At 35.1% G+C, this 22,555-nt stretch overlaps 1 protein-coding gene and 1 non-coding gene across 5 annotated transcripts in view; both read right to left on the reverse strand.

Annotated features, from left to right (window-relative positions):
- TEX10 (testis expressed 10) overlaps positions 1–22,555 on the reverse strand; it is a 45,477-nt gene that overhangs the window by 15,835 nt on the left and 7,087 nt on the right. For all 4 annotated transcript variants that reach the window (XM_072959834.1, XM_072959831.1, XM_072959833.1 and 1 more), the window contains exons 3-10: positions 21,590–22,302; positions 20,966–21,209; positions 16,441–16,553; positions 9,822–10,060; positions 8,957–9,092; positions 7,306–7,481; positions 5,812–5,989; positions 1,359–1,447 (exon numbers count right to left, since the gene is read on the reverse strand). In XM_072959834.1, the coding sequence (XP_072815935.1) occupies positions 1,359–1,447; positions 5,812–5,989; positions 7,306–7,481; positions 8,957–9,092; positions 9,822–10,060; positions 16,441–16,553; positions 20,966–21,209; positions 21,590–22,302 (1,888 nt within the window). The remainder of the gene's footprint in view (positions 1–1,358; positions 1,448–5,811; positions 5,990–7,305; positions 7,482–8,956; positions 9,093–9,821; positions 10,061–16,440; positions 16,554–20,965; positions 21,210–21,589; positions 22,303–22,555) is intronic.
- On the reverse strand, positions 3,498–3,604 carry LOC116280416 (small nucleolar RNA SNORA44). Its single transcript, XR_004189803.1, has one exon. It is a non-coding gene; the product is annotated as a small nucleolar RNA SNORA44 (small nucleolar RNA).

A 22,555-nucleotide genomic window follows, 5' to 3' on the forward strand; every position in this document is an offset into this window, starting at 1 on the left:
AATTAATTGTTGGTTTAAAAAAGTAAATGAACAAGTAAAATAATAAACTCCTTCATACATGTATCAAACTCTGTGTTCTCTTACATAATGCCCCTTCAAATGTTTTAAAACTATTCTATCCCTAAGTCCTTTTTTGGACAATGCATGTGCAGTTCCTTCAACTACACCTTATATAATAAAATTTCTGATTCTCTTACCACCTCTATTTTACTTGGCCTGACCTACACAGACAGCCTGCCAACAACTGAAAGAGCTCTTGGAATGATCAGGATACCAGCAATGTGGTCTGGCCCTAGCTGTCTGCTTTGATGTTTTCAGATCACTACACTTCCATGAACACGACCTAGAGTCATCTAGTTTGGAAGCCACACCACAGTACTGATTCCTAATGAGTCTCCTAAAACCACTGAAACCTTTTAATAGGTATTACGATTAAAACAAGAAGACCCACCTCCATCTCAAATGTGTACATCCAAAACTATCATATAAACAGTCTACTTTTATTTTTTGTATAATAGTTATCTTGCTAGATTCAGCTCATTATCAGAACCTGTTAAATTCTTTTCGGATTCTTACCTAACTAATATTAACTAAGTTTCCTAATTTCAAGTCTTCAGAAAATTTCAAAGAATTTCATCTTCATCATACAAGTGTAAAACAAAAATGTTGAGATAGTACAATCATTTAAAACAATAATAATAACATTTATACACCTAAAGTAGTGTTTCTAGACTCATTAATTTTGCTTTTGAGGTCAAATGTAATGTAAAAAATGGCCAACTGAAATCTAATGCTCTTCCTATCATTTTAAACAAGTTTTAAATGGATAGTTCATCAACTTTTTAAAGTATGCAATGGGGTTTTCTCTCTGGCTATTTGAAAAAAAGTCAAGTATGTTCAATTCACTGTAAACAAAGATAAAAATAAAGTTGAGGGAAGTGGGTATAGCTCAGTGGTAGAACGCCCTAGGTTCTGAGTTCAATCTCCAGTACCTCCACTAAAAAAATAGATAGATAAAATAATTAAATCTATTCCCTTAAAAAAAAAAAGTTGAGAAATAAGACTAAGAAGAAAATGGAAATGTAATAAATTACGTGACATTCAAATAATCGTCAAGTTTTTGATACTTGTACTATGACTTAAAGATGAATCATGCATCTCCCTGCCTCAAAAGCTTGACAATGTAGGGTACAAATATTCCTTCAAAAATTTCCACTTATTAGTCAATAAAAATGATTCCAGGATAGATTATTTATCATCTTCAAAACTTAGAGCCAAACAGGTAAGACAGTACATCTTAGGAGAATCTTCATACTAGGTTTTTTCTCTTCCTTAACTTGGCAGGTAAATGTGGTTACCTGTAAGTGTTGAAAATAAGAAGCTGAAATAGTCCACATCACTTATCAACCAGTCTTTAACTGAATACTTCCATCCAGAAAATGATGATCTATAATAAATAGGAGAACTATTACTAGACGTGCCCAACTTAAAGACTCAAGAATAAAGCACAGTATATAACCATTTTTCTTTATTGAAAACAAGTCTGGTTTAATAACTTAAACAAAACACATAGTATGTGTTAACTTTACATATAAGGGTTCAAGTACCACATTATGGAAAATTTAACTTCTAACATATTAATATTCATGTAAAACTTCAATGAAAAGCGTAACTGGTCTACATATATGGTACAACTTAAAAAATTTCCACACCACTTGAAAATCAGACTCCAGAAAGAGTCAAGATAAGTTTTAACTTTTCAGTAGTAGGTTCAAGTGCTATGTATTTACTACTTGATTTTTATAAAGTCTTACCTTGCTTACATAAATGAGTTAAGTTTAAACAAGGTCCAGCTTCCTGCCTAAGCAAAAGTATCTTAATTAGGCAAAGAATATTTCTTTAAGCTGCTCTAAGACATTTCTTTTAAAGATATTTAAGCTGCTCTAATATTTCTTAAAACTGCTCTAAGATAACTATGTGTTCCTATACCTTGCAAGGCTATAACTAGATTTGCTTCAAAATACTGTAGCTGAAGAACTGGTAGAGGACTCAAGGGAATAGCTAAATGTGAAGCAGCTTCTCATTAAATGAGGTTTATCGGATTCCTGCTATGAGATCAATTTCCAGTGACTCCTTTAAAAACTCTCTTCAACAGTTCCTTCAAGAAGGAAGAGAGCAAACGTCAACCATGGATATAGCAAAAGAAAAGAAGAAAAAAAAAAGGATGAGAATGATCATATTCAACAAGCTGAGATTACAAATTTTTATCACAGAAATCTGAATAAATGTCAGACAAAATTAGGAGTTTCTAATACAACTAGAAGCACTTAAAATTTTTTACCATTGGAATAATTGTATTTATTAATATTCTTATAAGTTAGGAAGTTAAAAATGGAAACACTCTTCTGAGTATCATTTCCACAATAAGCAAACGGATATAGAGGGAATACCACAAGCTAAAAGGTTATAAAAAGTCAGAGATACTCAATGGAACAGCATACAAAATGGTGGTTAGAAAGCAAATATCCCTCTAGAACCCAGTGGAAACTATGCCATCCAGTGGCTAAAAGGGGTAGCAAATCCATTTAAGAGTCTAATTTGGACGAAAGAAAAGCAGTTTATCACACTGTCCTTAAAACTATAATATACTGTCCAAGCCAGAACAGTTCTGAGAGTAAAAGGGGATGCTATTACTAATTACACTGGGACAGAATTGCTGCTGGCACGCCAACCCATATATCCACCCAACTTAAAAATTAAGCCAAATTTCTCAGTCCAAGAGTTTCTCCCTTCTCTGAGATTTTTATCTGACAGTGTAGATTCCCTTTCCACATTTATGTCTTATATTCCCTAACCCAGCTGTACATAAACTAGGGGCAGAGAGGATAAGGAATGAGTTAAGGCCAAAAGAACAACACAGATGGGGGGGGGATCTAACTCTAAAAAGCTCTAAATGCATGGTAAAAAAAAAAAAAAAGGAGGAACAGCAATTCTAAGTACACTTTTTAAAAGATTAAAATGAACACCAACAGGTTTTAGTTGACGGATTTTTCACACATGGAACAAACTCATATTCTTTGATGGTTTCCTGTTCTTAGATAAAATCTGCTAGAGACAACAGAGCATCAGAACTACAAAACCTCAAGTGAACTATATCTCACAGTCCAATTAATGTAACAGACAAAAATCAGAAATGATTAAAGGAATATTTCAGGAAAATTAATCTGGCAACACTGCATAAAATCAATGGGACTAAGAAGCAAGATTACTGTAATAGTACAGGAGGGAGATAATGAAAAAGTTGGCTAGTTTATAGTCATGGTCAAGGAGAGAAGGGATATTTTGAAAAGAAAAACAAAGATATGAAATAACTCAGGGTATGTCCAAGGAACCAAACATTATTCTTAAATTCTAAATCTAGGAAAAGTGATACAATAATAATGCCACTGGCCTGAGAAAGCTGAAAGGTCTCAATTTTGTAGTTTGTTTGCTTTTAATATTTTAGAAAAGGCGAGTGGCAGCTGCAGGTATGATGCTGACCTGTGCTGTCAAAGTCTCTCCAAGTTGCTCTTGCAGTTGGAGATCCCATGGCCACAACATGTACTATTTTTTAAGAGATTAGTTTGAATGGGAACAATACACCTACAGAAAGATAAGTCTACTAATAGACTCTGCAAATACTAAAAAGCAAGATTTAACTTGGTGGACTTTTAACTACAATGACAATCTGCTCTTAATGTTCTAAACCCCTACTATCATTATTTGTAAATTAATGTTTTCTCAATACTCACCACAAATCCACAAAAAGAAAAAAGCAAAATAGACTTTTAAAAAAACTGAAAAAAGCAAAATAGACTTTTAGAAAAATTTTGACGTTATTAAGAATAAGGGAATCAAATTGATGTTGATAAAGATATTAATGATAAGCTTCCAAAGAGAATCAATTTCAAGAAATGTTCAAAAGCTGATTTTAACTGAATGTTAACATAGATCCGCCACTGCAGTTATGTCAAAGGAACAGAGTGCCCTCTACTGGAAGTTAAAAAATATGAAACCACTTAGGTTATAGAAAAAGAAAACATTTAATTTTTTTTTTAAGCTGAGCATTAAGTAATTACCTGCACTAGACAAAGAGCAGGGTTTTATTGCTGTTGTTTTTAATTCCTAAGAGAAAAACATGGGAAACTAATAAATGTTTAAAGGACTTAAAAATAAGACCAAGTCTCTCTCTAATGCACATGAACACAGACATAAAACCTTGAATTTTCACATGTAAACAACACATTGCAAACAGCTCTCTTCTACTATAAGGAAAGGTTATCATGAGTTATGAAGTACACTGTGGGTGTACTTCAAATCAAATGTATGTCCTACACTGATATGAAGAGACTGGCAAACAAAGCTAAAGAACATCTAATAAAGTGAGCTACTCCTGTTTAACTTGGTGTGGGACAGGGAATCTGTACAAGAAGCCAAAAGGAAGCTAATCTTTAAACTTTTCAGCTACAGTCTGTATTTCAATTTCTGCCTAAAACCATATCAGATCCTGTCCCTGAGCCGCAACCTGTAATAAATACTGTTGAATATTGAAGTACTATGCCAGATACAAACATGAGGTTTTTAAGGATACTCTGAATACTCGCAGTATGAAATACTACTAGTTATAAAACATTTCAGAGTTAAAATGGTACAGTCACTGTGACAGTATGGCAGTTCCTCGAAAAATTAAACACAGATTTACCACATGATCTAGCAATTCCACTTCTGGGTGTACAGCTGAAAGAATTAAAAGGACTCAAACAGGTATTTGTACACCAATGTTCACAGTAGCCATTATTCACGATGGCCAAAAGGTGGAAATGACCAAGTGTCCATCAACAGATGAATAAACTAAATGTGGTATATACATAGAATTGAATATTGACTATTCAGCCTTAAAAAAGAAAATTCTGGTCCATGCTACAATATGAATGAACCTTGAAGAGTTATGCTGAGTGAAATAAGCAAGACACAAAAGGCCAAATATTGTATGAATCCATTTATATGTTACGTAGAATAATGAAAATCATGAAAATAAAATAGTGGTAACCAGCGCCTGGGGGAGGGGGATACAATCAGTACAGTTTCAGTTTCGGATGATGAAAAGCTCTGGAAATGAACAGTGGTGCTAGTTGCACAATGTGAATGTACTTAACGCCACGGAACATTTTTTTTTTGACAGAGCAAAAACTGCTTTTATTTCTCAAAAGAGGAAAATGAAGGAAAGTGCTTGAACTGGGAGAAGGAAAGAAAAGCACTCAAGCAAGGAAAAGGCACTCAAATAGGGAGCCATCAGCCAAGATGGCCCTGTGTTATGTATATTTTGCCACACACACACACACAAACACGCAAAGGTATTTCAAGAGATTCCTTGTCTGAGTCCACAAACTTATTTATTTCATCAGCTACATTAAATCTGAGCTCCTTTCCAGAAAGGAAGGTTCTATGTTGCAATTTTCCAACACCACAGGTTTTAAGCATAACACTCTCACCTGCCACTGAACCCTTACTACATGCTTTCTGGTAATTTTAACCCCTATTCCAATCTACCTATACAAATCATTAAACAAATAACCTGAAACAGTCTTACTCTAGTGAACTAACTCTCTAGCAATAATATCAACAGTTTTAATTGTTGTAATAAGAGGAAATGAAGGCAGGAGCAGTATGTAACTTTAAAAGTCTTCGGTAGTTCATGAATTGCCAGTAAAAGGGCAGGGGGTAATGGGAAAAGATTATACACTTAAAATACAGCTCACTTGAGCATGCTACCTCATGTGCAGTATCCCGATAAGCATGGTAGCCAAACTTGAACTGAGTCTTCCCATAATACAGCAACGACTTAACCGAGAAAGCAAATCAGCAGGCAGACTGGGTAGAAAATACACAAGCTGGACCAAAAGCTGCTGAGACTCTGCTGGGAGAACCACCACAGTGCCTTCTTGTGGATCTAGTGGGATAGGAAGACACAGTAAATCCAACTATAAAAGATATACAAACCAGAGTTAAAATACTAAAGCAGATTAAGTAATTATTTTCACTGTTTTGTTGAATTCCAATGTATCAATTACAAGGGAAAAATTTTTATCATAAAGCATATATGTATGGCTTAAAGTATTATCTAAAGTAAAACACTGAATATAATCATTTTAAGATACACTTAACACTAATAATTTCGTACAACCAAATGTGTTATCTTAAGTAAGAACGATGATCGGGCTAAAGGGATAAGACAAAGCAAAACAGTGAAAAATAAGCACTTGTGCTAAACAGTGACAATTATAACATCAAAACCCAAAGACCTATTTGTGTAAATACATACACCTCTACTTATAAGCAATACTGAAAAACACAGATTTAAAAATATTACGCACAAGAGGTAAAAACAAACTAAACGTCCATCACCTAATGAATGGACAAATGTAAGAGGTATACCCACACAATGGAATACTACTAGTCAGCACTAAAAAGAAATGAAGTACTGATATATGCTACAACATGGACGAATCCTAAAAACAGTATGTTAAGTGAAAGAAGCCAGACTCCAAAGACCTGTATTATTTAATCCCATCTATAACTAATGTCCAGAACAGGCAAATATATAGAGACAGAAACATAGATTAGTGGTTGCCAGGAGCTGGGGAAGGAGGACACGGGGAAGAACTACTAACGGTACAGTGTCTTTCTGATGGGATAAAAATTTTCTGGAATTAGATAGTGGTGACAAATGCACAATCTTGGAAATACATTAAAATACAATGAATTGTACATTGTAAAATAGCAAATTTTATGATACATGAATCATATCCCAATAATGTGGATTTGTATATATGTATATATACCAGTATGCTTGTATTGATATTTTTGCTTAAAAAATGAAATAGTTCCAGAGATGAATAAAGAATTATTAATACAGAGAAGTCATACAAGATATCCATGATGATTAAATACATAAAATTTGCCACCAAAGCTTCAAAAGAATTTTGTAAAAATACCTGATCAGTTCTGAATTTATGAATAATGTGGTTTAAGACAATTTAAGAACGCAAGAAGCATCTACAACCATTAACCTTCTAAAACTATCCTAATAAATAATACTTACTATTGAAAACAAATTTACTGTTTGACGTTTTGTTAATTTTACCATGCTATAATTAATTTACAATAATTTAAAGGAAAAGCAAGCCTAAAGAGCCCCCCTTTAAAACTTCTTTCCTAAATCAGGGTAGACTAATTATTACTCACATGGTTAAACAGAACTCTTACCATAGATTCGGAGAGCAGTAACTTGTAAACTTTTTAGCAATTCTTTATTTGCTCGTGCTGCAGCAGTATGGATGATATCAATAAGCTGTGTTGAGAGCTCAGGGTTTCGGGAGCCAAGATGAGCAAGCTGCAATGGTAAACCAGCCAACCATCGGGATAACACTTTACTACGACACCTAAGAAAGGCCAAGGAAGAACAAAATAAAGTATAAATTTCAAAGACAAGGGAAATAAATGTAAACAAAGACTATTTTTAACTTCAACACATCACGAAGTGACAGATCCTCTACTAATAACACCATATTTCTTCATTTAAATATGAGAGGCTATAAGATGGCAGCATCATTTATTCAGCCATAGTATTTTCTAAGGTTTTACCCACTAAATTTTGTTCATGTAATCTGGGGTACTATCTAAATTGTACTTTTTATCTTAAAAGACACAGACACGACTTAACTCTTTGTGAACTATTCATCCTAATCAGTGTTAATTATTGTATTAAGTCACTGATGCATTCAGTGTAGGGTGCTCCCACATTAAATGGCTTCAAACCTGTCATTTTAGTTCTTTCCTATACTTGCTAATGCTCTAATGTCTCCTTACTCACTTAGCCACTTTTGCTGTCCCCGAAGACTTTAGTGATTTAAGCATGACCTCTGTAGTCAGACAGACCTGAACTTAAGTCTCAGTTCTGCTGCCCTTTAGCTGCATGACACTCACCAACTTATTTAACCTAAGCCTGTTTCCTCTGTAAGGGAAAACAGTACCTACCTCAAAGTATGAGAATTATTGAGAAACTATGAAAAGCATCTGATTTACTGTAAAGACTTGAATATGTTCCAGTTACCTACATATGCTGAGGTATCCCAAGTCTCTGTCTTCCACCCAAACATCTCTTCCTGACTATCCCAAATAAACCTGAAACTCACCATATCAAAAAACTGACTCCTCAGTTCTACTTCTTTATTGTCTATCTCACCTGATAGCACCAAAGTAAGAGAAACCTTCCTATCGCCTATTGCCCTCATTTAAAAAAAATACTAAAATATAGTTGACATACAGTATTATGTTAGTTTCAGGTATAGCCTAATGATTTGATACTTGCATATATTATGAAATGATCATCATGCTGTAAGTCTAGTAACCATCTGTCCACATACAAAGTTACTACAATATTATTGACCATATTCCTTATGTTATATATAATACTCAATGGCTTATTTGTAACTGGAGGTTTGTACCTCTTAACCCCCTTCTCCTATTTCATACCATCTCTTTCTATTGTCCTCATACTTACACTGTATGTCCCAATATGTCACTAAGAGCTAGTGGCTCAACCTCCATTATTTTTATGGGAAGCGAAAGAAAAGGCTGAGGCTGCTACAGGTTGTTCTAATTGTCCTTTAAATGTCATTGGACAAGTGGAAATACATGCTCAAAGAGACTTACCTGCTCATTTATGTGTATAAAGATTACTGGCACTATTATATCTGCTTCTTTATAAAATTTTTTATCTTTTCTTAAATGGAATAGTTTAAGAAAAGATAAAAATAGTTAATTTCTCTAAAGATTTAATCACCCTATTGCCTTATTTGGACTACAAAATAACTCGGCGAGAAAAAGCAAGGGAAAATAACAAATGAAACTTCACCTGACTCTGTAAGATCTCAGTTCTTCTTTTTGATAGATTTTGCTGAAAAATTTCAGTAACAAAGTCCGAACTGGAAGGAGAAGGCCTCTCTGCTGATACAATGTATAAACTGCCTTAATGAGAGACTCTGTAGCCTCTAAAAACAGAGAAAAAACTACATGGGTCAAAATGTTTCTTCACCAGTCCCCAAATTTTTCTAAAACACACATAAATACTGTATTTTGTTCCTATGACAAAGCAGATCTTAGCCACAAACTGATAACTATCATCAAAATCCTATAGCAGTGGCCTGACTAATACAAACCAACCAAAGATTACAGTATACATTTTCCTAAAAGACAACAAACCTAGGTAGGGATGACAAAAACCAGAAAACGAGAAAGGTAGATAAGATGGGAATCAAACAGGAAAGCTCTGTTTTTGAATGAAAAGAATCAGCAAGTCGCACTAAAAACTAACAATGTGACACAACTTCAAGCTAGAAGAAAAGTAAAGAGATAAAGAGGATTCATCAATTTCTAGTCAAATTAGATTAGAAGAGGTTATTTCTTCATCACTACACTCAATGTCATTTTGTCTTAATAACACCTACCTTCTTTTACTACAACTTTAGTACAAGTCTAGGAGAAATCCTAGTAATTCACTTCAGAATGGACCTACCCACTAAGAAGGGGATGCTCTGAGCCATGAAAGATTTCAGCGTTCAAGGAGATATTCCTTTATAATTATGCAAGCTACCTTTTAAGACTTAAATGTAAATAACTTGACTACATGAAATGTCTGAAAGTCATCAGTTCAACGTTAGACCCTACACAGCATGCATAGGAGCAGCTCTCTTAAACAAGGACAAAGTAGCAGCACCTACCTCTGTTTGGTTGTATCTGCATTAACCTCCATGAAACCCCAAGCAATCTGTTCAGCTGCTTACTATTTAGCCTAGAGCCATCTTCGAGGGTCTCCGTCACAAACTTCCTTATCACTTCTATCCAGCTGGAGTCTTTCTGCAAAGTTGAGGCATTTGCCAGGGAGACCATGATATCAGACAGTGTTAAATTCAGTAACAGATGATCTACATTATTGGACAGAATCGTGCAGTGCTTGAAGCTAAAAACAAAGACACACATCTGTAAGTGTTTTATCTATCATACCTGCTTCACTTAACATACTTAAAATCATCATCAATGGGTCAAAAAATATTTCCTCCTGGAACAAACTGCCAAGAAGACAGGTATATCAGGCCACTATTTAGTAAATAAACCATTCATTATGAATTCAGGGATGTTAAAAGCATAAATAAGAGTGCATGCTTCTCAGTTCATTATCCAAGTTGCTATTCACACAAAAAAGTATAGGCTCTTGTAACACTGCCTGGTAATCTTAGATGTAACTTGGAGGCAAGAAGACTTGAAAACCTCAACACACTTGGAAGATTTTTTTAAAGCAGATACTTATATTTGGATAGAGGACACAGCAGACCTTGATTCTGCTTCTAACTAATTATGACTGAACAGAACCACTTTCTCCTGGCCACAATTTCCTTATGTGGGAAATACAAGACTGGTCTGGATAAGCACTATTTTGAAATGACTTACTTTTATGACTCACATCTCACATATTAAAATCTTTTTTTCTAGCCAAATAAAACACATTCATTCAAAGCTTGAAAGATATTTCAAAAAAACTTCAAATAGAATGCCTTAATAAAAACAAAATTTGCAACTTCGGACATTAATAACTCATTTCAGGCTATGCTGTATTCAAAAGCAGGGTCTATTTCCACGTTTAGAAACATGTAAAGTTGATTAAAATAAAAAATACCTCAAAATAACTTGTTTTAAAGGAAAAAGTTAATCCTGGATTAGGCATGAGCAAGAAAGGACATAGAAGTGAGGAACTACAAATACATGAAAAGAGGAAAGACATTTGATGCTATCAGGGCAGCAAATGTAGGGCTAGGAATGACAAATGAGACTGAAAAAGTCAAACAGGACCAGATTATGGAGAGTTGAAGGCTAAGGACTAAAATTAACTCTGTAGGCATAGGAGTAACATGGTTGAAAACTTCTTTCAGATAGATAATTCTGTGGATGGAAAAGAAAAAATGAGAGTTACAAGACTCTAAACAAAGCAGCAGCTGCATGACTTATTTTAGCAATCCAGGCAAGACATGACAAGTGCAAAACTAGAGTCAGTGCTTGTATAGACAGGAGAAAGGGGGATATTTAAGAATAAAAATGAGCTTGATTTGAAGTCCGCTTGAAAGTATAAATTTATGTGAGTTTTGGGACAATGAGGATTGGAGGAATTAAGGGTTCTAGCACCAGTGACTGGTAAGTGGAGATGTTGTAGCAGAAAGGGGCAAATATGCAGAAAATAAATTCTACTTTTGATATGTTAAGCTTAACATGTCTAGTATAAATTCAAACAGAGATGGCCATCAAACAACTCACTGTGTAAGTCTGACACTAGAGGGAGGAGTCTGAGCTATTTAAATAGAAATTACCCTCAAGATCACTCTTAGCTACAAAAGAAGCTGGAAAATCTAGTTTTTATATTGTGTAGTCAAATGCCCTGCTAAAAACTGAAAACTCTGTCATTAAGAGAGGGAGAATGAGTGAAAACTGGCACCGATGACTAGCAATCTATACCACAAACCCAGAATCACTAGTAGGTTCTTTGCCAAAATGCTCAGTGCTTAAAACCAAGGTGCATTTTACACTAACTAGACCACAAAAAACTCAATTGCAACATTTCTTCACCATAGGTAGACTTTCCAAGATTTACCCTAAGCTTATCTCAAGTAACATAATCCATTATTGTCTAAAAGGTCTCAATGGACATTGCAAACTTAGAAGAATTATCCTGTTTCTCCAATAATTTACACAAAATGTTAAAAGTCTCAATATATCACATTAAAATTCTATAAGGGTGACAGGTCACTGTGAAAACTCATTTTCAGTAATTATACTGTAGATAATTAGAACTAATTCCCTTCTTGAAAATAACTTTAAAAGCGGGATGAAATAGTTTTTAACAATTCAAAAGCTAACAAGATAATGAACATTTACAGGGCCCCCAAATTTAAGAAAAAGCAAGATCTCAACGCTCAAGGCTTAGTCCTGAAGGCAACTGCTAATTTCAAAGAAAAAGTCGGAAAACTGAAGCAGCTTTTACTGGCCTCACAGGGAAAAGTCAAAGCCCAGGGCCTGCAAAACACAGGGACTTCTGTATATTATCCCTACTTCAAGCTGGACCCTTAAAGGCTTCTCTTCCAGGGTAAAGGTGAACTGGGAGTAAAAGCAGCTCTTACACAAAACTTAATTCCAGTTTTGCACCATCTCTGCAGTTTAAGTATCAATTTTCCCTAACTAGATCTATAGATTCAATACAATTCCAATCAAAATCCCAGCAAGTTATTTTGTAGTTATTAACAAATTGATTCTAAAGTTTTTAAGGAAGACCTAGACTACCCAATACAAGACTAAAGTAGAACTAAGTTGGAAGATTCTTAACTACCACTTCTGAGACTTACTGTCCAACTACAGTAATCAAGACAATACAGTACTGGTGAAAGAAGAGACGAACCTAGGCCAAAGGAAAAATTCCAAAACAGGTCTATTTTGGCTACATACCAAAGAATTTCAGCCACATAGATCATCACACAGAATATGAAAAATATGCTCTCAAGGATTGTGACTTAATAAAATTAGTAATTTTTTACTACTTTATTGAGAAATTTTTAAGTGAAACTGGCATGTTTTTACACTGTGAGTGCATGGTGATGAATACAGTTGGCCTTCCATATCCACGGGTAATGCATCCACATACTCAACCAACTGTGCATTGTGTGTTATGTGTGTTTATGAACTATGGTTTTTTGAATTCATGGATACGGAGTGTGCAGATATGTAGGGCCTACTGAGGGACCGTGTCCATGGATTTTGGATCTGCAGGGGGTCCTGGAACCAACCCCTGGCAGATACAGAGGGATGACTGTACAACATCTACTAGTACAGTTTGGTGCCACTGCCTTAATTCATGCTAAGATATCAGCTGTTTTACCCACCAATGCTTTTGTACCATCAGTGCAAACGTCAGAACAATGAAAAAGGCAAATAATATCTTAATATAATTGTAAAAATAGTCTGTGACCCTACGTGACACAGACCACACTTTGAGAACTGCTGTCTTAGGCATACGAGTAAGTTAGCCAACTGTAATAAGCTGTCTCACAACAGAAACAATGATCTATTGATTACAGGAAACACCAGTAAGTTTCCTCCAACCCCACCAACTTAATTTGTTCTGTTCCTTTAATTATAAGGTTCTCCCAAAATGACAGCTGCCCTTAAGAATTTCAGATTCTAGATCTTCAATGGAGTCCTTATTAAACTTTCTATATAGAGGCATACCTTAAAGATACTGTGGGTTTGGTTCCAGACCACCACAAGAAAAGTATCACAATACAGCAAGTCACATGAATTATTTTGTTTCCTGGTATGTCTAAAAGTTATGTTTACACGATACTGTGGTCTATTAAGTATGCAACAGCATTATGCCTTTGGAAAAAAGTACACACCTTAACTAAAATATACTCTATTAGTAAAAAATACTAATCACCATCTGAGCCTTCAGTGAGTCATAGTAATAACATCAAAGAACAGTGACCAGACATTACCATAAGAAACAGAATAACAGAAGTTTGAAATACTTCCAAGAATTACCAAAATGTGACACAGAGACACGAAGTGAGCAAATACTGTTAAAAAATGATGCCGATAGACTTGCTCGATGCAAGGTTGCCACAAACCTTCAATTTCTAAAAAGTTACACAACACCCTCCAAGCGCAATGAACTGAAAACACAATAATATGTTTGTACTGTATTTCCAACAAATCTCTTTTTAAAAAGTAACCTTCTATACTGTTCCAGATGATCTTTTCTTTTAGTCTTAACAAACATTTTTGTTCAATTTAAGTATAGGAACCCCAGATTTCTTCTACCAATGAAACTGCAAGTCAACTTCCTTTTGATTTCTGCTTAAGTACAGTTGACCCTTGGACAAGGTCTGTTTGAACTGCACGGGTCCACCTATGCATGGATTTTTTTCCCCCAATAAATACATACGACAGTACCACACAATCCACAGTTGGCTGAATCTGAGGATGAGGAACCAAGAACACAAAGGGCTGACTGTAAAGTTATATGGGCATCCCAACCCCCAAGTTGTTCAAGGGTCAGCTCTACTCAACTCCTACTGCACCATCTTCCTCTGGGGCTTATTCTATCCTCAGGTTCCCACGATCTATTTGCAAGTATATTTTAATGTAATCATTCACACACTGCCTGAACTATTATTTATCCACTATGTTTAACATACCTTACTTTTTATTTGTTTTTTAAAAAATTTTCAACTCCCCATTTCTTTTTTTCTTTTAATGGAGGTACAGGAGATTGAACCCAGGACCCCATGCATTCTAATCACACGCTCTATCACTGAGCTGTATCCCCTCCCCACAGTTCATCTTTTAAAAACAAATACTTTCTATGAGAAACTTTCTATCACTACCATAAAGAGAAAACTAGCCTTTCCCAATATACTTTGCAATAAATTCCCAACCACTCCGAGTCAACGTCAACTTGTTAAATCAATCAAAGCGCTCTAATCCCTCTGAAAAAAAATTAATTAACACACTGGGAAAGTTCCCCAACTAGTAGAAGACTCTAGTCTGCAGTGAACTTTTCTCTCTCACAAGCTGATTTGTAGGCCAAAGGCCAAAGGCAAGACTTAGCTGTATCTGTTCCCAGTACATATTAAAATTACCTCATTAGAAAAATCACCACATAAACTAATAAAGTATGAGTACAAGAAAAAGTTTTCTTAGAGACCACTCAACTACACTGAATTTTTTAAATGTCAGTATTTTCAATGCCAATATTATACATACAAAAAAGAACTGAAAGCAGGATTTGAATATTTGGAGATATCTGGAGACCAATAATCATAGTAGCATTATTGACAACAGCCAAAGGTGGAAACCATCCACATGTCCATTGACAGATGAATAAACAAAACATGGTATGTACATACAATGGAAGGTTAGTTAGCCTTAAAAAGCAATGAAAACACGGAAGCAACCAAGGGGTTCTTCAGTAGGTGAATGGATAAACTGCGACACACTCATACAATGGAATATTACTTAGAACTAAAAAGAAATGAGGCATCAAGCTATGAAAAAAAACATGAACGAGGGTAGGATGAAGAGGCTAAGCACAGTGCATTTTAGGACAGTGAACTATCGTGTATGATAGGTACATGTCACTATACATTTGCCAAAACTCACAGAATGTATAACAGCAAAGAGTGAACCCAAACATAAAAACTATGGACTTCGAGTGTTAATGATGTACCAACTTAGGCTCATAGATTGTAACAAATATATAACTCCAGTGTGGGATGCTGACAGTGAGGGAGGCTATGCACTCTGTGGGGACAGTGGCAGAGTACCTTCTGTTCAATTTTACTACGAATCTAAAACTGCTCTAAAAAATAAACTATTTGAAAAAGGAATAAAATGCTAGTACGTGCTACACCATGAATAAACTCTGCTATGCTAAATGAAAGTAAGCCAGATGCGAAGGAATATTGTATGCTTCTACCGATATGAGGTACCCAGAATAGTCAAATTAATAGAGACAGAGAAGTAGAAGGTAGTTCCCAAGAGCTAGGGGGAGGGGAGCATGACGAGTTATTGTTTAACGTGTACCTTCACTTTGGGAAGATGAAAAATTTCTAGAGATGATGGTGGCAATGGCTGCACAACATGAATGTACTTAATGCCACTGAACTGTACACTAAAATGGTTAAAAAGCTGAATTTCATGTTATGTATGTATATTTTACCACAATAAAAATAATAGTATCCTTTATAATTCTGTATTTCAACCTAAGATTTAAAAAATGTAAACATCAGGTCAAAAATTAACTGAGGATACACAAGTAAGTGTGAGGACCATTGGCCTAAGGGTCTTCCCTAACTTTAATCTGTGTTGCCCTCCACGGCTATCTGCTAAGTATTCAGTGGCCTTCCTTATGAAGTACAAGAGCAGCCTCTGATCCCTAAAAACAAATCACTGGGGAAACTTATGAAGAATAAGCTGTCAATCCATTTTTGCTAAAAATTCCACAATTTGACCATCTCAACCTCTTCATAGAGTTAACTCCTTCCTTTTCCTTTCATACCTTGGCATACATCACTTCATCAGGGCAGCCCTTCCCTGGGGCTCTACTCCCCCCATGAAAAAGCAGGACCAGCTCCTTATTACATACTCTTACTTTACCCTAAATTCTTTTTTCATTAACTTTATCAGTTGGTCACTGAAAATAATCACAAAATCTAGATTAAAAACACCTCACAGTGTAGAAAGTTTCAGTTTAAAGCAAATTATTTTCTTCAGATTAACAGTGGAAAAGAATTGCAATACCTTTTATTTGTCTCTTTCCTTTTGGGCTTGGTTATTTCTTTTAAGGCATATGGAAAATTACTCATAAAATGGTGTCTGAAATCAGTAAGGTAATTCTTTCGAAGCCATGACTCCTATTAAAATAAGCAAAGATTAGAAAAGTCTGTAAGAAACAATAACTTAAAATAACAAATAAGATCTTAAGCAGAAATTTAACAACTTGTCAATATTCAACTATAAATTTCCCATTATAATACACCTTCTGCTAAAGACATAATATGTAAATAAATTTAAACTCAGAATAAACTGTTAGGCCACCCAATTTTCACCTGCTAATCTTTTGGTGCTTAATAATTACTTTGACTTGTATTTTTTCTGTTTTAGAGGAGAAAAAAAGGAAGAAAGCAACTAAGATTAAAGAACATTCTGAATTGGAACTACTAATACAGTATTTATAAAACATACAAGGAAGTCTTCTACCTAGTGTTCTATATAACTGTACCTGTATTCCCCAGCAATTTTATTATTTTCCACGAAAGGTATTTAACACTTTCATGAAGTAATGCACTTCTCTGAGATTCTTCAGAAGTATTCGTGAGTGCATCATTTTCTCCTACTTGAAACAGTGTCTTAATTTCAGATTACAACACTCTTGTTTCCTCCTATCCAGATCAACCATTCCATTCTGCCAGGGGCCAAGGGGCTCCTTGGGATGTGGGACTTGAAGTACTAAAGTAGTCACCCTATGGCCTCTTAGTTACCTTCACTGGATTCTTCTCTTCTTCTCCACCTAAAAATGTACACTTGACAACTCCTTTTGCACTAAGAGGCATCTTAAATTTAACACAAATAAACTCAACTCTCCTCACCAGCAGTCACCATAACACAGGCCTTACCCTTCACTATGCACACCAGCAGCCCTGTTGGCTTTACTAGAATCCAGCTGCTTCTCATCACTTCAACCACTAGCTACCATTCTACTCCAAGCCACCATTACCTCTTACCTAGATTACTGCAATAGCCTCCTAATGGTCTCCTTGCTTTTCCTCTTGCCCCGCTAAGTCAATTCTCTCTACACAGCAGCCTGGGTGAGCTTTTAAAATATAAATCACACTTCAGTTCTGCTAGAATTGGATAGTGAGCACATGGGAGTTCATTAGTGTTTTATTTGTAAATTAAAGTTAAACAAACATAATTTAGATCATGCCACTCCTCTCTGCTCAATACAGTCCAATGTTTTTTCACCACACTCAGATCAAAATCCACACTCTTTATCACGGACCACAGGGTACCACGTGATCTGGCTACTGTCATTCTTTCTCCCTCATCATCTACCACTCTCCCAGAACCTCACTTGCACAGGCCTTCTTGCCATTCCTCAAATATGTCAAATCTGTTCTCACTTCAGGGTTTTTGCACTTGGTGTTTCCTATGCCTAGAAGATTCTTTCCACAGGTCTTCACAAGACTTGCTCCTTCAAGTCATTGAGGGACATTCAGATGTCAACGAAAGCATTTCCTAACCATCTATTTAAAACAGCTCCCCTACTCTGTTCCATCACATGTTCTCTCTTTACCCTGCTTTTCTTCCATCTTTTTTTCCTAATACTGACATTATACAGTTGTTTACCATCTATCAACCCCATCAGGAGCTAAGTTCTATGAGGGTAAGCACCCTGTCAGTCATGTTTACCTCTGAATCCCCAGAGCCCAGAACAGCACCTGGCACACTGTAGAGCAGTGCTATCTGAAAGACTGTTCTGCAATGATGGAGCTGTCCTATATCTTTACTGCCCAATACAGTAGCCACTAGCCATGCGTAGCTACCAAGCACTTGAAACGCGGTTAGTGTGACTGAGGAACTGAATTTTAATTAATTTAAGTAGAAACATTTATAGGTGCTCAATAAATCTTTGATGCATGATCACATCTTATTCCTCACAATTCTAATCCTCATGGTAAAAAGATGAGACATTTAGACAAAAAGCAGCAAGTATTAAAATACAAAGGTAAGATAAAAAGAAATTTTTATAGTGTAAAATTGTAATTTTATAGTGTAAAAAACTGCACCTGAAGCTATTAATACAGGACTCCAAAAAATAAAGTAAATTTAAAAGCTAATGTTAAATTGTATTTCATTTTAAAGATTAATGTAACTTGAGATTTCTTTCTAAAGCAAAAATGATTTCAAATTCCTAAAAAGGTTTAAAAAAAAATACTACTTGGATAAAAATGAAATTTCTGAACTGTGCAGTAAAATACAAACACACTATATGCATTTAGCAAAACCTGTAAGTCAGTAATCCTAAGGATGCACCTAATACAAATACCAATTTATCAGTAGAAACTCAACACATTTTCTAAGAGAAAAGAGCTACAATTCAGCCTGTGATACGTGATTCGAATTTAAGACCAAGAATGCCATTTCATTCCTCCTAAAGTATGAGCTGTTACAGGTTACTCAATACTTTAACTACTAAGACATAACTGAATGTGACTGAGAGAAAATAGTGGGAACAGTAACAAAAAAAATAAACTAACATGCATTTTAATGTCACCTTATACAGCTAACATACATTTAACTTTGTCTCTAAGGTAATAAAACAGACCTCACCTTATCCAGTTATTATAGTTCAGCATAACAAACTTGCCAAGGTATATTAGAGAATTCTACCAGTGGATGCTTTTAAATACTATTCCTATTTTAATTAAACCCCCCTCAGTTTCCGACACTTTTACACAGAATCTCAATTTATTATTCTAGTCTCCAACAGTCTATGCAAAACAGTCTTCTGAACTTAGTATTCTATATTAATGAATGACTAATATAGTCATATTATAATAGCACAGACTAGTTTTAAAAGCATACTACTTTAAATCTCCCTAAAATTAAGGCAGTGTTTTCATCCTTTGTCAGTGTTATCCAAATGATGGTAGATGATCCAAAACTAGCTCAATTAATGAATTTTATTTGCTCCTACCATTCTATCTAATTACAAACACTATTACTAAAGCAACAACAAAAATTAACCAGTGCCCATGAATAACCAAACACCAAAATGCTTGGAATTTTTATTTCTCACTTTCCAAAACTAAAGGGAAGACTAGTACGTAAGATTCATGTTGAATATCACTATATTTACTTTTTATCTTAGTCTGCGACAATAAATCCATTCGAGTCTCCAAATAATATATATGTATTTTCTAAGAAGCTGTGATGCATTACTACTGTGACAAGCCTACAATCACAGATTAATTCCATAAAGGAGAGAAAGCTTTGCTTTCATAAAATCATCCACTATACCCCTAACCATAATCAATTTCTTGCCAAAGTATGCAATGAGTCATAAGATAGACTCAAAACTGTAATCAATAAAAAGCCATCCTATTTGAGAAAGCAACTCATAAAAAACATCCCTACAAATGATGGGTAATAGGTTAGAGACAGAGCAAGGTCATAAAAGAAACACACACCTTCGTGTGACTCTATTATGCTTTTCAAGATTATCAAATTCTATCTTAATTTATCCCAGTCTTATTTTATGTGGCATACTAACTTATTCTAAACGTGAGCTTGAAATAAAAAGAATTAAACAAAACTCAAAAACTGCCTTGTCAGTTTTGTATGCATGTAGGCAACTTCAAGGATTCACACTTGCCTTGTCAAGTCCTCACAGAAATTCTAGAAAATAGATGCTTCAAGCTTTAAAGTACTACTCCTGCAGCTGCCCTTCTTACGTGTGCTACCACATTAATTCAGCACCAATTAATCTGAGATTGTTCTTCCTTACTCGCGCTATGCACTATGTATTACCATAACACTTTAAAAACCCACCAAAACTCAATTCTCCCCAAATAGGAGGCAAATTTCCCTCATCAAAAACATGTCTTTACTATCAGCTGTCTAGCAAGAAGCTGCTGTATGACTTGGAATTCACTTAGGTTCACTTCACTCACACCGTACTTACAACTGCAGCTTAACTACCGTTAAGGTAACTTTTGACGATATTTTCTGATCTTATATCCTTTATCAAGAGAAAACAAAAAAGCACACACTAAGCAAGTCTGTGTGTAGCTTTTTCTCTAAAACGTCGTAGTTTAAAAACAACTCAGGTGGTTATAAGATCTTCAGTTTGGTCCATTTCTTGCCATCAACTTGGCAACATGGCACAAACTGGAAGAGAATATTTAATAAGCAACTTTTTAAATCCTACAAGAAGCCTCCAGAAATTAAAATGTTCCTACATAATCAATCTGCCATTAACAAAACATTGTAACACTATTGTGAATTATACCCAACAAAAACAAATGAAATCAAGCACATTAAGTTATGCATTTCACTTTAAAAAATTTAAACATACAGATTATAGAGTCAAAAATATTTTAATTTGTAGTTTTGAATAAGAAACACAGAAACAAGTTTACAGTTAAAACCTGGGAATTTTTTGGAAAATGCATAACCAGTTAGTAGTAGTATGCTCATTTCTTATCTGTCCAGTTTTGATAAAAGACATTACTCAGAAAATGAAGAACCCACTAGTTCTCACCAATTTATGGGTTTCATCATGCTGTTTAGTGAGTTTCCACAGAAGGGAAATAATATTAAGGACTTGCTGCATGACCTGCAGAGGTTCTCGTTCTACACCGCTTCCCAAAGCAGCAGCTGGTTGTGGAGGCACAGCTTCAATCCAGCACTCAATGAGCAGTGGGATTATTATCTCAATAAATCCTTTCAAGTTTTCAGTAGATGACAGGCCTTCATCCATACTGCCTAGTCCTCCAACCAGGTACCTAACAGGGAAAGGAAAGAATGCAAAAAAAATTAATGATTAAAAACATTACTCCTTGCTTAATTTAAATCTTAAATACAATGTACCAGTAAAATGAAGCACCATGAATTGATACATTACATTGATCAAGACAAGTAAGAAAAATAAAATTTTGAGATGACAAAGCCAAAAGACTATCAATTTTTATTTCTCATTAGGCTTTGCTAGAAATGAATAAATTAATATACTTTGAAATGACTCCTCCCATCAGTAAACAAAATCAAATTATGAGTAACTATATGAAAGACAACTGCATGTCTTCCCACCATTAGCCATCAATGGTCAGCAGTTATAATTCAATATAGGAAAACTGAGTGTGGACATAACTGAAATCCTTCTTACCGTAGCCTGAACTGTGAACTGACATTTGGCTGTGAACCCCCATTTTCATAAACCTGGATGTGTTGCTGGTCGTTGGCATGTTCCTTCCAGTTGATAAAAATGGAGTTGCTAGTGGCATGGGGATTTTCTTTTTGTTCCTGAAGTCCTTCACTTTCTCTCAACCTACTGGATCCATCTGCCAAGGCCTGAAGGAATTTACTGAGTCTCACTAAGACTTTCAGCCTCCACTGCTGAGAAGTGAGTCTCCGATTAGGATTTACAGAAAGTATCCAGGACTGGGATCTGTCTCTATTTACCAGTCCTTTGGACAGCTGCTGATGAGAAATAAGTTCTACAAAATTCTTAAGCAATATGCTGCTACGGCCAGTAATTAGAGCTGGGTACTGTTCCAGCAGAATGTCCAAAACTTTTAAAGAGTCCTCCTGAATTCCTTCAGTAATGTGAGTCATGGCACTAGAGAGATGGGCACTTACCAAAGGAAAAAATGGAGAAATTTGTTCAGCTCGTATTTTGGGGGCCAGGAATTGAAGAAGTTGAACTGCTGCTAATCGTACATTAGCATCTTTATCTGTAAACACAGCAGTCACTTCACTTAATATGTTTGAAAGGTGTGCATCAATTATAAATGGGTATTGAGACAAAAGGTCTTTAAGTCCAAGAAGAGCACTTTGTTTAACCCCAGCATTGTAGTGATGCATCTGTGACAGCAAATCCTATAAATAAAAATACAGGTTTTAGGTACATACATACATTACATCATTTTCAAATAAACATGCTAACTAAAACTATATTAATAAACTGACACTCCAGTGGGATAGAAGGGTTGGGAACTGCTTCCATAAGTATTTTCTTAATGTTACTTTCAGAAAAATGTAGCTTTTGGTAAGATCAGAAACAGTTTTATCTTTAATATATTAGCTTAATTAAAAGAGCATTACAGAACTTCTCACTTAGAATTTTCTTTTT

This window comes from Vicugna pacos, chromosome 4 (assembly GCF_048564905.1).
Source record: "Vicugna pacos chromosome 4, VicPac4, whole genome shotgun sequence".
NCBI lineage: Eukaryota > Metazoa > Chordata > Mammalia > Artiodactyla > Camelidae > Vicugna > Vicugna pacos.